Source organism: Penicillium solitum, assembly GCF_028829755.1.
Source record: "Penicillium solitum strain IBT 25940 chromosome Unknown utg000001l_segment0_segment0, whole genome shotgun sequence".
Lineage (NCBI taxonomy): Eukaryota > Fungi > Ascomycota > Eurotiomycetes > Eurotiales > Aspergillaceae > Penicillium > Penicillium solitum.
Window position 1 is genome coordinate 2,019,294 of NW_027072121.1, and position 15,183 is coordinate 2,034,476.

General features: G+C 50.9%; 5 protein-coding genes across 5 annotated transcripts; 3 read left to right on the forward strand and 2 right to left on the reverse strand.

The window, feature by feature from the left end:
- Nucleotides 1–552: 552 nt before the first annotated feature.
- On the forward strand, nucleotides 553–3,936 carry N7455_000780 (putative mRNA splicing factor RNA helicase (Cdc28); the record flags this gene model as incomplete). The annotated part of the gene is made up of 1 exon (XM_040960683.2): nucleotides 553–3,936. One exon carries the CDS (start codon nucleotides 553–555, stop codon nucleotides 3,934–3,936), a length of 3,384 nt encoding a protein of 1,127 aa, XP_040808914.2.
- Nucleotides 3,937–4,284: 348 nt separating this feature from the next.
- Nucleotides 4,285–4,659, forward strand: N7455_000781 (cytochrome b5-like heme/steroid binding domain-containing protein; the record flags this gene model as incomplete). The annotated part of the gene is made up of 2 exons (XM_040960655.1): nucleotides 4,285–4,461; nucleotides 4,582–4,659. The coding sequence occupies 2 exons, from the start codon at nucleotides 4,285–4,287 to the stop codon at nucleotides 4,657–4,659; spliced, it is 255 nt and encodes an 84-aa protein (XP_040808879.1).
- A 709-nt stretch (nucleotides 4,660–5,368) lies between these two features.
- Nucleotides 5,369–9,429, reverse strand: N7455_000782 (putative nuclear migration protein; the record flags this gene model as incomplete). Its single annotated transcript, XM_065603870.1, has 3 exons — nucleotides 5,369–6,258; nucleotides 6,311–7,074; nucleotides 7,118–9,429. The coding sequence occupies 3 exons, from the start codon at nucleotides 9,427–9,429 to the stop codon at nucleotides 5,369–5,371; spliced, it is 3,966 nt and encodes a 1,321-aa protein (XP_065462361.1).
- Nucleotides 9,430–12,084: 2,655 nt separating this feature from the next.
- On the forward strand, nucleotides 12,085–12,876 carry N7455_000783 (haloacid dehalogenase, type II; the record flags this gene model as incomplete). Its single annotated transcript, XM_040960676.2, has 1 exon — nucleotides 12,085–12,876. One exon carries the CDS (start codon nucleotides 12,085–12,087, stop codon nucleotides 12,874–12,876), a length of 792 nt encoding a protein of 263 aa, XP_040808881.2.
- Nucleotides 12,877–13,042: 166 nt separating this feature from the next.
- On the reverse strand, nucleotides 13,043–14,810 carry N7455_000784 (uncharacterized protein; the record flags this gene model as incomplete). The annotated part of the gene is made up of 3 exons (XM_040960634.2): nucleotides 13,043–13,638; nucleotides 13,690–14,134; nucleotides 14,193–14,810. The coding sequence occupies 3 exons, from the start codon at nucleotides 14,808–14,810 to the stop codon at nucleotides 13,043–13,045; spliced, it is 1,659 nt and encodes a 552-aa protein (XP_040808917.2).
- Nucleotides 14,811–15,183: the final 373 nt, after the last annotated feature.

Sequence of the window (15,183 nt, forward strand, 5' to 3'; positions counted from 1 at the left end):
CACTGTGGACTTTCCAATTCCGTATTATATTCTGTAGCTCGACTTATAGAAAATAGTAACCACCCCCAACTGGGTGCCCGATGGTAGGACTTGAGATAACTGATCTGTTTGGCACTAAATAGTTAATATAAAGAACGTTAGTTAGATTTTAGGATAGAATGGGAGATTTCTTTTTTTTTATATGCCTTTTTAAATTATCTTTTCGACTGAATGTAATATATATATATATATATATATATGTATAGAGAGATATATACATGGAGGTAGTCAAAATATATTTCAATTGCCACGGGATTTCTTGGCATTTGGCAAACTTCTCCAACTTCTCTTCCAACTCTTATCCTTTCAATCCTGAAAATCTTAGCTCATACCATTCTACTTATATTTATTCTACCTGTCCCCTTTCCCGTCGAAGCTTGCTTTATTACACATTTGGTACAACATGCGCTGCCGCTAAGATCCCGACAATAACCACACCTTACCTCTCCCGAACAAGCTTCTTACACATCAACCTTTTAATTTCTCCCATAATCACAGTCCATACCACGCACCATGGACGATAAAGATTTCGTGTCGGACAATCTCCTCCGCCTAACAGGCGCGTCAGAACCCACCATCGTCGATTTCGTGCTCGCGACCGCCAGCTCAGCCAAGTCGACCTCCTCCCTCCAAGATACTCTTGTGTCCTTTCTGGATGGTATAGACACTAGCTCAGCTGAAATTGGTGCCTTTGCTCGGGAGCTCCACGCCCGCATGGGCAAAGGCGCACAGCCCAGCGCGTCTGCCCCCAAATCCGCGACGAGCAAGGAATCTACGAAAAAGAAATACCGCCTGGTGGACATGGGCGAAGACCAACCAGAACCTGCCCCCTCGCTAGGACCCACCAATGTCGAAGCAGACCGAGAGCGACGGAGGAGACGGGACAGAGACAGCGACAAGGACAGGAGCAGCAGCAAGCGAGACTCCGAGCTTCGGAGCCGCGGAGAAAAGGACGACAGCCGAAAGCGAGACCGAAGCCGCGATGCAGAGAGCCGCGACCGGCCACGGACGAGAAAGCTCCGCAAGAAGGGCTCTCAGGACTTCGACGATCGATGGGGCGACGAAGAGATCATCGAAGACGAGATGTACCCGGAGGCAGAGGAATTCGAAGAATCCCCCTCTAAGCGCACACGACTCGACGATGGTTCCGCGTCTCCCGCCCCCGCGCCACCGGCCGACGATATCGATATCGACCCTAAGACTAAGCAAGAGATCGACCGCCAACGAGATCTCCGTGAACGAGACGAGTTTGCCAAACGGCTGGCCAATAAGGAAAGCAGCAAGTCGAAAAAGATCGTTGAGGATCGGACGCGCGACGGCGAGGCTGCACGGCGACGGGCGCTGGGCGATGATGCCAGCGCACGGGCTTCGATGATGCCCGATCTGCGAGAAAGGTCTCGACAGGAATACTTGAAGAAGCGCGAGACAGAACGGTTAGCACTGCTGCGACGACAGGTTGTAGAGGAGGCCCAGGAGTTGCGCGAGAACCCAAATCTGTCTCGTAAGGAGAAGGAAGAGTTTGCGCGCAATCGAGAGGTCCTTCGTCTCGCCGAGGAACGGCTTCGGATCGACGATCACCGTGATGGGTATCAGATGCCATCTGATTATATTACGGAGAAGGGAAAGATCGACCGGAAGAAGAAGGAAGAGGCTCTGTACAAGCGGTACGTTGAGCGCGATGAGCTGGGCCAGGAGCGATTCGTCACAGAGCATGAGGAATGGGAGCTGGAGCAGGCGGCCAAGGCCAAGGCACAGATCAAAAAGGCTGAGTTCGTCGATGAGGGAGACTACGAGTATGTCTTCGACGATTCACAGCAGATCAACTTTGTCATGGACGCCAAACTGGAGGGCACGCAAAAGCCACTGACGAAGGAACAGCTGCGCTTCAAGGAGCAGGTCGATGCCGCGGAGAAGAAAGCCCTCTCAATGGAGGAGACCCGCAAGAGTTTGCCCATCTACCAATTCCGTGATCAGATCATCGAGGCTGTGGCAAAGCATCAAGTTTTGATTATCGTTGGTGAAACCGGTTCCGGAAAGACCACACAGCTCCCACAATACCTCCACGAGGCCGGTTATACCAAAGGTGGCCTCAAGATTGGTTGCACGCAGCCGCGACGAGTGGCTGCCATGAGTGTTGCTGCTCGTGTGGCGGATGAAATGGGCACGAAGATCGGAAATGAAGTTGGTTATGCCATCCGATTTGAGGACAACACCAGCGACAAGACTATCCTCAAGTATATGACCGATGGAATGTTGCTGCGAGAACTATTGACAGAACCGGACCTGAGCCAGTACGCTGCCTTGATGATTGACGAGGCGCACGAACGGACGGTGCCCACAGATATTGCCTGTGGTCTGCTCAAGGATATTGCCAAGGCACGGCCCGATTTGAAGCTGCTCATTTCCTCGGCGACGATGGATGCACAGAAGTTCCAGAGTTATTTCGACGATGCTCCGATTTTCAATATTCCTGGTCGCCGATACCCCGTCGATGTGCACTACACTTCACAGCCTGAAGCCAACTACCTCGCCGCAGCCATCACAACGGTCTTCCAGATCCACGTCACGCAAGGCCCGGGAGATATTTTGGTCTTCTTGACTGGACAAGAAGAGATTGAGGCCGCTGAGCAAAGTTTACAGGAAACGGCTCGAAAACTTGGGAGTAAGATTCCGGAGATGATTATTGCTCCTATCTACGCCAACCTGCCATCCGAACTGCAGACGAAGATTTTCGAGCCTACTCCGCCTAAGGCACGAAAAGTGGTGCTTGCCACCAATATCGCCGAGACTAGTTTGACCATCGATGGTATTGTCTACGTGATTGATCCCGGATTCGTCAAGGAGAACGTTTTCAACCCACGCAGCGGAATGGAGAGCTTGGTCGTGACGCCGTGTTCGCGTGCCTCAGCCAACCAGCGAGCCGGCCGTGCCGGACGTGTTGGCCCAGGCAAGTGTTTCCGCCTGTATACCAAGTGGGCGTATTACAACGAGTTAGAAGATAACACCACCCCGGAGATTCAACGTACCAACTTGAACGGAGTGATTCTGATGCTGAAGTCGCTGGGCATCGACCAACTCCTCGACTTTGACTTCATGGACCCACCGCCGGCGGAGACCATCATCCGCGCCCTGGAACAGCTGTACGCGCTGGGAGCGCTCAACGACCGAGGCGAGCTGACCAAGGTCGGGCGGCAGATGGCCGAGTTCCCAACGGACCCGATGCTCGCCAAGGCAATCCTTGCTGCCGACAAATACGGATGCGTCGAAGAAGTGCTGTCGATCGTGTCGATGCTCGGCGAAGGCAGCGCACTCTTCTTCCGACCCAAGGATAAGAAGATCCACGCGGACAGTGCGCGCAACCGGTTCACCATCAAAGACGGCGGTGACCACCTGACGCTACTGAACGTCTGGAACCAATGGGTCGACTCGGACTTCAGCACGATCTGGGCGAAGGAGAACTTCCTGCAGCAGCGCAGTCTGACGCGGGCACGCGATGTGCGCGACCAGCTCGCCAAACTCTGTGACCGTGTTGAGGTCGCCGTCAGTACCTGTGGAGCCACGAATATTCAGCCCATCCAAAAGGCCATCACGGCTGGGTTCTTCCCCAATGCGGCGCGACTCCAGCGCGGCGGTGACAGTTACCGCACTATCAAGAATGGACAGTCGGTGTACTTGCATCCGTCTAGTACGCTTATGGAGGTTAACCCTCGCTGGGTCATCTACTTTGAGTTGGTGCTTACCAGTAAGGAGTACATGCGCAATAATATGCCGCTGCAGCCAGAATGGCTGGTTGAAGTTGCGCCACATTACTATAAGAAGAAGGACTTGGAGAGTCTGGGGTTGGATCGCAAGGTGACTAAGGGGCAGGGAGCGGCTGGGGAGAAGAGTCGGGAGTAGAGGGGGATCTACTGGGCTGTACAGATTAAAATCAATATGAAAACATAAAAGATATTTGATAAAAGATATTGTTTGAATAGCCTCCCGATGTATATGTTGTTGTATATATAAAATAGACACCTCAGGCACCAACATCTCTCATCCAATCACCGCCGGGGCAATTCAAACCGCGGCAAATCCGTTGAACCTCGGTTTCTCCGCTTTCCCCCAGACTTTCTCGGTTTTATACGTCACGTCAACTTCCGACGCATTTCCCTTTTTCTATCTCTTGTTTCTCTTATTTCTCTTGTTTTTCTTATTTTTCCATCTTCCACCTTTCAACTTCTCAATTTACCTCATACCTCAAAAATGTCCAAAACATTCACCCCTGCCGAAGTGGCCTCCCACAAGACCGCCGATGCGGGCCTTTACATTATCATCGATAGCAACGTCTACGACGTAACCAACTTTGTTGACGAGCACCCCGGCGGCGCAAAGATCCTCAAGCGTGTAGCGGGCAAGGATGCCTCGAAGCAGTTCTGGAAGGTATGTATTCCCTCCTTTTTTTTTTTTCTTCTTTCTTTTGAAAAAGATGTTTATGGTTATGATCGGCTATCGGCCGAGTCGGCTATTGAAAACAAAAAGTATGTAACTAATACCGTTTAGTATCACAACGAAGGCGTGCTGAAGAAGTACTCGCCCAAGCTGAAGATCGGCGAAGTCAAGGATGCCGCGAAACTGTGAATAATCTATTGGAAAATGAAGGAAATAATAGACTTGAGTGTTTTTGGGTTTGGGGGAAAATCAGCCCACGGCGGGCAACCCCCGGTCAACTGCACATCACAGAAACGTCATGATGTTGTATTTACTCCGTTAGCGCACGTTATACCCGCGATTCCAGTCTGATTCTCTTGCTTTGTGAACACGACCTTACTATCTGGGCATGAATAGAATGGAGAATATGGAATATAGGAGATTGGAGACACAGAAAAGCTTCATTCTTGGCTCATGAGCAAACTTATACATTATGTTCAGACATATAAACACAAGATCAATACATATATCCAGGATCTGCTGATAATTGCAATGTCAAAAAAAAAAGAAAGAAAAAGAAAAAGAAACAAACGCCCTTCTCCCCCCCTCCGGCTGCACGAGAAATAGTATCCAAATCAAAGTGGTATCAACTCGAAAGTGACAAATGGCAAATGACAGGCAATAGATGTGTGAGGTGGGTTAAAGCAGAGAATAAACATGAATAGGTGATGGTGACAAAATAGAATATGAATATGTCCCGTGACTTTGTATGTAGACAAGCCACGGAGAGACGTGGCGATGGACCTGCGCCAAAAAGGAATGTGGTTTTTTTTTTCAAAGAAAAGAAAAGAAAAGAAATAAAAAGGTATATGGTAAGTAATAAGTAAGAAAAGAGGGTTGAAACTCATCCACTCCCGAATTAGAATTCCCGCCACGGATCATCAGGGCGGTATGAGAACTCGCTCCCATGAACCGAAGGCGTGTCAAACTCATACCGCCTCTCACTCCACTGACTGGAAGTCTTGCGGGTATGGCGTTGACGTGGAGGCGCACGGGTGCGATTAATCTGTTCTGCATGGTGATCGATGAAAGCCTCCATACGAACAGTGCCTATATCGAACATGTTGCTGCCCGCCACACTAGAAGCACGGCCACTCGCCTCGGAGGTGCGTCGACTGATACTGCTGCGGCGGCTGCCGATGCCGGGCGATAGGGATGGGGGTTGCATGGCGGGGAAGTGCAGTTCCGAGGAGCCGGCAGTAGTACCGCTGTGTGAAGACGGCATAGTGCCAGCGCTGGAGAAGCTGCGGAGAGCGTGGAGGGCTGGGCGGGGTGCGGTGTTGCTGCGTTTGCGGTTGTGGGTTGAGAAGCGGGGCACGTGTGGTGCGTCGGCAGCGAAGTCGATGCTGCCGCCTGGGACTTCGGGGACTGGGGCTGGAGCGCCGGCGCTGTTGAAGGAGCGTTTGCCCTTTGGCATTGGGCGGGGGCGGCCCTTGGCGACGCGGATGGAGTCGCGGATGGGGTTTCGGCGGAGGGAGGTGTGAGGTAGGGTTGGGGATTCTTCTTGTGGGACTGGAGGTAGGGCTGCTAGTTCTTGGAGGCCCATTGAGGAATGACTGAGGAAGGAGAGGGCCGTTAGCCAGACGTAGTGGCGTTCAATCGTTAACGCTGTGAATTTGAGAGCGCGCTGTGGTGTCAACACCAGGATGGAGCGATTGAATGGGGCCGAAGAGCCGGCGCCTTTGGGTATGGGGTTGTCATCTTTGACGTCCAGGACGGATTGGATGGTGACTATGACGAGGAGAGATACTAGGTTAGCTGTCACTCCAACCAACTCAAACGAGTTCCTTAAAAGACTTACACTTCCGACCACTCTTGCCGAGCAAGGCAGGCCCACTCGTAGGCTGTTTACTACTCCACATAATGGAACCTTCGTACGGGGCAAGCCAAACCCATCGCTTATGGCGCACACCACTGTTCGTGATATTCGCCGACACATCGTCGGGGTTCTTGCCCTCCCAATTCTCCTTGGACTCGCCCATACCGAATGATTTGCGTCGACGGATGTATTTAAACATCCACTCGCCAACCATGGTCTGAGCAATGGCATCAACGACACTAGTCGGTTGCACGCCGCCCGTGGAATCCTTTCTTTCACGCTGTTCACGATTCCAGGTTTGAGACGAAGTCGTGCGGTGCGAGGGGGCGCGTTTCGGCGGCCCGTGCCGCTCACGAGGTACTGTGATATCATCACACGGCATCGGTGGTGGTGGTCGGTATGGTCGGTATGTGGGGCTCTCTGGAGAAAAGGTTGAGATCGATCGCGAGGGGGAAGAGAGAGTTTCTGGTCTCTCGGTGATATCCGACTGTGACGTTGCTGCAGCGGATCGCACTCGGCGGAGACTTGGGCGCCGGATGATGGATTGGCGGCCGCGGTCTGAGAACTGTCTGCCGGCTGAGCGAGTAGGACTTGGAGGTCCGTCACTGCCATTGAGCGGGAGCTTGCGTGAGCTTAGACGGATGGGCACGGGGAATGGCGGTGCAATGCTTGAGCCTGCACTGCCGCTATCGAGGCTTGGTTCGCTGGGACTACGGGCACGGGGCTTCTGGTGCGCGGCAGTTCCGCTGGAGATCATGGCCATTTTGCGCATTCCGGACTGGCGAGTACTCGAGGACGCCGTGCCAGACCGTTGGGGGAGCCCGAGAACGGCCAATGTCAGGTGGTCTTGACTCCGGGGAAGACAGTTGCTCGTCTACTTCGGGGAGAGGCATGTCGTCCAAGCTCGGTCCTGATTTCGAAGTGATGAGCTTACCACGGCTGACAGTGTATGCAGCAAATGGGCGGTTGAGGAGCTCATCGTCGGTGAAGACATCACGTTCGTTCTGGGGCCCTTCGTCGTCGCTGTTGTGCTCAAACCCGGCGAAGAGACTGCTAGACCGTAAAGGTCGTCGAATATTGGACAAGGCATCATCCGAGAGCGGACCATTGTCGTTGTTACCGGGATAGGCCTGTACATGATCTGGACCAGATGCTCTAGGAGGCTTGACGGGGCCATCTGCCGGGTGATCTGTTACCAGTCGTCTCTGTTTCCGTTTTTCAGACCGGGGCGGAAGCGGGGGCACAGTGTAAGACTCGAGGCTAGGCTCCTGCGGTTTAGGGCGAGGTAGTGCACCTTCATCTTGAATAGCTGAGGGAAGAAGTCTGGCGGGAAGTTTGGCAGGGGGTTGATCGATACGGATCTCCTCGGTTTGAATGGCAACGGATCGACAATCAGCAATTGCTCGAAAATTGGCCTGGCAAGCGATATTTTTGGTTTGCGGTGGTAGGACGACGCTGTTACGAGGTGAGGATGGCTCGGAGCCTGGTGGGTGGATAGCGATCATTGGAATGTCCATCTTCGATGGGACATCATTCGGGGACAAGCTGGCACGATTCTCGCTTTGAACAACATTTGTTTCCGGAACAACATCGGTCTGGGTGGACGCCGATGCCATTTGCACCGGTTCGGGGGTGGATTCAACAGGTTGAGGCGACTCAGCCACATTGGGCGTCCATGGAGGACTTGGGAGTTCATCCACGGTCTGACAAGAACTGGAAACCATCTGAAGTACAACGGGAGGCGTGGAACTGTCCTTCGTTCCAGACGACACGTTCGCATTCTTATCGTCTTCTTTCTCAGGCTCTGAAGCCGTTGCCGCCGGCTCAGGAACAATGTCATATACAACCTTCGCTTCTATCGTAGGTGATGGTGGAGGTGAGTACTGGATGCCGATATCGCAGTATTCGACCGCCGAGTCCAGTTTCACTGGGCTAGCAAGCCCGAGGTCCCGGGCACGGAACTCCATGGCAGTGGGTGAGTGTAAGTCCGAGCTTTGAAGGGACAGACCCAGGATCTTCCTGGCCTTGTCCGAAATACTATGCGACCCCTGTGAGTGAACTGACATTGGGCGTTCCATTGGGCGTTCTTCGGGGAGCGCCTCCGGAGATGCGGGGAGGTCATCTTCATCAGATGGAACAAACTCGTCTTCTTCATCGAAGTCGAGTTCTTCCGCCAGGTTCAGACCAGAACCATTCTTGGCTCCAGGCGCAATACTCATAACCGAGTACCGCATGCTATGGAAAATGACGGCCTCCTCAGCTTCTTCTGAGCTCACGCTAGTCATGCTCGTGCGTCGGCGGCCTAGGCTACTAGATGCCACGCTGGCCGAGTCGCTTTCTTTATTCTTGTCATGAACAAGGTCACCATTCTCACTCGGCTGCGAATGCGAGTGGATAGTCGCCACTTCCTGCGTGGCTGCGACCTCGTTCAAAACGGTCTTCAAGCGGCCCTCCACTACGTGAACCTTGCGTTCCAGGGTTCGGCGTTCATCCGCCCAAGACTCTTGATCGCGATTCCAGAGTAATTGGGTTCGTTCGACTTCCTCCTCCCTGCTTCGAGCTTTCTTCTGTGCTTGTTCGAGCTTTTTACGAACGTCGCCGATGTTCTCGACGGCTTCATCGCGCTCCCGAGCTAGCTCGGTCATCGCAGATGACGTCCCACCTTCCAGTAGTTGGATTTGGTGTTTCAACGAGCGCCCTTCCCAGGTCGCCTGGGACAGATTCGCGGTCAATGTTTCATTTTCCGCCCTTGATTCATCCAAGCTCTCTTCCAGTCCGTCGATTGCCTTGGTTTTGCTCTCTATCTCCCGCCGCAGCGAGAGAATCTCCGAAACGAGAGATGCATGGAGCGTAGGTGTGATCCTCCGCGGGTCGAAAGGTGATAAGGTGTCCTCGGTGATATCGATATCATCATCGTCGGTTTGTCCGTCGGGTGAGAATGCGGGGGTTGGGAGGCCAGGTGGAGAGGAAGGTGGCGGGGAAGAATCTCGCCGGCGCAAAGATGGTCTTGGTCGTGATCCTTTGGATGGAGCTCGAGATTTGGATTTAGAGGATGGTGCCGGGGACGGGGCCATGGAGGCCGGGGACTGTAAATCGGCCATATCTCTTTGCGCATGTGCTGGAAGAAAAGCCTCAAATCATTGGGGCTCTGCTCCTTGGGCTAGCCAGAGCACGTCACGCACTGGATCCCATTAAAAGACTACCGTAGTTCAACCATCCGACTATTAACCGTTTTGAAGTCGCCAATTGCCTTCAGAGACAGGTTTCACTCGGTGCAATCGACTTGTCGAACGCAGCAGGATCAAACGCGGGATGGAGGGGGAATTCAAGGAGATTGTGAGACTTGGGTGGAACGAAGAGGTCAGCCACAGTTACAACGCAACTGAAATGCACACTTGAGCCCAATGCTGATATTTGGATATGCACGGGGGAGAAAGACACTCTAAGTCTACTTACAGTGACAAACAGGTCTGACCGTTTTTAGCTTAAGAGACGAGGAAGATGTCAACCCCGGGTACGGAGTATATGATCCCGGGAGGGAAAATAGATCAGTCCGAAGGAAGGGCCGATCGCGACTAGAGAATCTCTCAAGATCCCGTGGATTTACGAAAACAATCCGAGAGGAGTTGGGGGGGGGGCTTAGATCGTAGATTAACTTGGAAAAGGCCTTCGGGGGGGATTTAGATCAGCCTTGCGGCACACCTGTACATATCGGAATCACCGCCGGACGCGAGGAGAGTCTTGGCTCTTTGGGATCCCAAAAAAAAAGAAGAAGAAAAAAAAAGAAAAAAGTCCCAGGGGCGTTCGTTAGGGGGCATATGGGGAAAAAAAAAGAATCCACCCGATTAGCCCGCAGGATTAAGACTCCACTGCAGCTGCCAGACACTAAAACATATGAGCTCCAATCATTTCAGTATAAAACGCTTTCGAAGTCCGAGATAATCATAGACTCTGGTCTATGCTTCGTATTGTATCTGGTATATCTCAAAGGCCATGGAGAAGCTGATTATCCGGAAAACAAAGAAACAAAGAAACCTTGGAAGGTAAGAAGAAGATTAAAATGGAGCCCTAATCTCGAGAGAGAGCTAGTACTCCGTACTCCGTATCGAAAGGTCGGAAAGCGCACTGGAAAAGGAAAATGAGTAGTACTCCGTACAACATATATTAAAGATTCATAAATAAACTGCCCGGGGTAGGAGTTCGTGACAAAACTCCACTGATATGTCTGGATGAAGCTCAAGGGCATTTTGGAGGGAAGATCCCCCCTATTCTTTCTTTTTTTTTGTTTTTGGGAGAAACAGACCAAGTCGAAGGCAAATCATAAAAAAGAAGAAAAGCATTTTCAATGACCAATGGTGTCAATTCCGAAGCCACTAAAATAGGGATGGTTAGCGTGTTTGAGAGTATAATTAAATGGCTGTGTTGGCGGCCAACTCGTAGCTTGTTTAGGTGACGATCGCCGTAGACAATTTCGCATGAGAGCCTGTGATCTGGTCTTCCGGTTTCAGAATCCCCAGGGTGCATATATATGTTGCATGATGCATAGTATTTGATTGTCACCTCTTTACGATGCTTCCAAGGAGACAGTCAAATCGTCAAATAGTCAAATCATCCACGGACATTGCGGATCAGGGGTAAAACCAGACCCATCCAAGGTCTCCACCGAGAGCTTCGAGGAACGAGGAACCCACATCGGCCGAAATGAAGAACCAAACTTCCATTTGTTATGGTGGGTAGTCCGGTACGAAGTATGGAGCACATCGTACGCGCACTCCATGACCTCTATGGCCTCGGTCTGGATTGGAGTCGTTTCTCCTGCATATGTCGATGCAAGTGCCGCACAATGACAATCAATGATTGGCAATAAATACTTTATTCTCGGATCCGATGTGCGCTCCGATGTGCGATGTACTCCATACTCCGTACAGAGTCTGTCATGTCTAGACTCTGTCAAGCCCCCAAATTGCCATTGAAAATCGGACTAACGGGGATTGACAAGAGGAGTAAGGGAATATCCACGAATCATTGCCACCAATTTGCCCCACCTCAGGGGACACGGGGTACTTTTGACTTAGCCGTTGACAGGTCAATATTCGCTGATATTTCACATCCCTGCTCAGTTTCTTTGTTTCTCGGACAGTGTGGAGGCGCAGGCGATATTACACGGAAGTTGTGTTGAAAGTATGCAGGGGAAGGCTAATAATTAATGGAAGTCAAATTGACAATGGACAATACGATGGTCATGACATTTGAGAGGTGAGAAAGTTGAGAAAGTTGAGAAAGTTGAGAGAAGGCGGGAAAAAAAAAAGAACAGGCAGAATGTTTTCTATGCTGTCCACGGGTGCCACGCACACATTCCTCAAGACTCAACATATCAAGTACTCCAAAAGTACTCCAACTACTTCCAAGGTTACAACATGTGCTTGTTCGAGAGTTTCTAAACCGATTGTTCTATTTCCATTTCCGATCCAATGAGACCATCCCGCCAGAACAATCAGCCCGTTAGATCTCGCGAATCGAAATGACTAAGCATATATTTACCGTCATTCCGAGGTTCCATGTTCCCTGGAAACCAGCATAGGTGAATTTGAATTGACTCATTTCACTCTGACCTACATATATATCTAGCTGGGATCTCAACTTCTGTGAAGATCCCACGGCAGAGCTCGGAAACCGACATAATCTCGAAAGTGCGGGGAATAACTGCATATCAACATCCGCACCTCCAACTACAACACCAACACCAACTACGCAAAATGTCGACAGACAATCCACCCCAGATGTTATTTTTCGATACTTTCGGCACAGTAGTTTCGTGGCGTACATGCGTAACGGAAGAGCTGATCGCAGCCACCCTACATGCTGTGAATCATCCCGACAAGGACCTCCCAGCCGACTTGCGGGACCGCGCTCTAGCCGTGACCCGGGATGATTGGCTGGCATTTGTCGCAGAATGGCGGCACTCTTACAATGTATTCACCAATGCATTTGATCCATCCGCCGAGTTTGTGTCAGTCGATCAGCACCACTACAACGCCCTTCAGGACCTCCTGCAGCAGCGCGGTCTGGGTGGCCTGTTCACTGATGAGAAGCTCTGGAAACTCGCTTTCGCCTGGCACCGGCTCAACCCGTGGTCGGATAGTGCCCAGGGTATTGAACTGTTGAACCGTCAGTTCGCCACTTCTACCCTGTCGAATGGGAATGTCTCTTTACTGCAGGATCTTCAGCGACATGGATCACTGCCTTTCACGCATATTGTCAGTGCAGAGAATTTCAAGGCTTACAAGCCTTCCCCACTGGTTTATAACGGTGCTGCCAAGATGTTTGGACTGGAGCCAGGCCAGTGCGCACTAGTTGCGGCGCATCTGCGGGATTTGAAGGCTGCTCAGAGCTGTGGGTTTCAGACTATCTATGTTGAGCGTGAGCAGGAGGAAGAGATGTCAAGTGAGGAGGCTGCGGAGGCCAAGACTGAGGGTTGGGTAGATATGTGGGTTGATCTTGAGTCCGATGGCTTCCGAGAGGTGGCTAAGCGATTTGGGATTGAGTAAGACCGGTCTTCCCTCTGGGGTTGGTAGTTGAGGCTTATTCCGATGGACAACGTGTATATTTGAAGAATTTAAATGAACACTCGAAATATAATCGGTCCATTTGGCCCAGATTCTATTGCAACATGTCTTTTCCTTCTCCCATAGCTCCATTTCAAAACCCCCAAACTCAAGCCCAAAGGATATTTAGTCTTCGCCACCCAGTAGCTGGAGGCTGGATGGGTTCTGGATTTTCATTAGCGATGTTAATGAATTCCTGGATCGGAATTTCTTCCAGTGGAACAAGTCGGGTCTTTCGCCAAAATTTGTACCCGAAATACAAGACAAAGATAAGTGGAATGTTGAAGTATGACGATACAAAAGTTTGAGGACTCCAGTTACCCTCAATGAACACGTAGAATCCACCAGTAAGCAGAATGATACTGAACGAAACCAGAGAGATCCATGCTACGTAGGGTTGAAAGGGGCCTTTCCAAGGAAGTTCCGTACGGCTGATCTTTTGCTTCTTGCAGCCATAAAAGAACCTCAGGTAGATCACCTCTATATTGATCCAATGTACCAAAGAGGCAGCTGAGACCAGTTGCTGGAGCCAATCAAACACAACGGAAGCTGCAGATGACAGCGTCATATATCCCAAGGCAAGAAAAGATCCGACTGCGGCAACTGATATCCATGGAACCCCGAATCGATTGATGCGAGTGAATAATTTTGGGGCATGCCCCTCTTGAGCAAGGCCATATAGTGTCCTGGTTCCAACAAGCATTGCTGTCTTCAGGTTAGCAAAAGTACAGCGGCAGGGAAAAAGTTCATACTCACCAGAGTTACCAGCGCTCCATGCACTTGTGACAACGACGGCATTGATGATCGAAGGTACCACTTTGATCCCGACATTAGTGGCAGCAATCGCAAATGGGGACGCTCCAGCATCGCCGGAATTTGATAGTAGCCCCTTATCGTTCGAGGGGACAATAAGGCCCATCATGAAAATAGTGATCAGATAGAATATCAAGATTCTCCAGAACACACGTTTGGCAGCTTTGGGGATGTTATGGCGAGGATTTTGCGTCTCAGCTGCTGCAACTGATACGTTCTCAACATTGGAAAATGCATAAGCTGCACTGCTCAGCACACGCCAAAACCCCAGGAACCGTCCCCATGAGCCATCGATGCCAAGAAATTGCACGAAGGGTCCAGGGTCTCGCCAAAATCGAAACCCCATGGGATAGCCCTGTGGACCTGCGCCAGAGGTAATGCAGGTACTCTATGAAAAGCAGTCAGGAACCAACCAGAAGATCCTTTGTGCGGTGAGACCTGCTCACCATGATATTCACACCAACAATCAGAGCAATCTTCAACATTGCAAAAACAAATTCCAACTCGCCGTAGATACTGACCAATAGCATATTGCTAATAACCAGCAGCGCACCAAGGGCGCTAATCCATATCGCATGGTTAACATCAGACCAAAAGTCGATAATGACAGCACAAGCCACCATCTCAGCCGGCAGCAGGATAGCATTTGCATAGACACTATTCCAACCCTGTGCAAACGCCAGCGCAGGGTCAACGAACCATTCTGCGTTTCGGATAATGCCACCTGAAAGAGGTGCCAGCGCGCTGAGCTCAGCTACGGAAAAGACCACGCAGCAGATAAGCATGCCCACAATGCAATATGCGAGCAACATGCTTAGTGGTCCACCCCTTGCTAGGGATTTCCCGGTCGCTAGGAAGAGGCCAGTACCGATCGTTCCAGCCAGGGCAATCATTTGAATATGACGTTGTTTCAGCCCTCGTTTTGTTTGAACAAGCTCGGAAATGACTGCCCGTGTTTTGGCATTGTCTTCGCCGGCGATGGTGCGTTTGATGATAGGTCTGATCTCATTTCCGTGCGTGGTGATCTCTTCATTTTGCTCGGGGTCTTGAACCTGGGTGTTCATTGCAAAAGAATGAACAAGAGAGGACAATTAAAATGGTGGGGGGGTTAAATTGCCTGGTTGGGGTGGTGATGGGTCAAGAAGACTTTATATATGACCATATCCATGTGATCAAATTAAGTAATAAGCTCACTAGAGGGGGACATCGAAGAAGAGAGTGTCTCTTATTGGTTTCTCAGGTGCATAATCTCTCCTATCGAACTTCACCTGCACCCCCGGCCCGGTTGATGTTGCGAACACCAAAAATGGAGAATCCAGGGATATCGAGCATTTGCTTCTCATGTTTTATTCTTTGATATTATCTTCTTATTTCCCTATCCTAGATCCCCAACTGCTTTAACTTTTCGTTGGTACCTGGGTCAGGATGATAGATTAA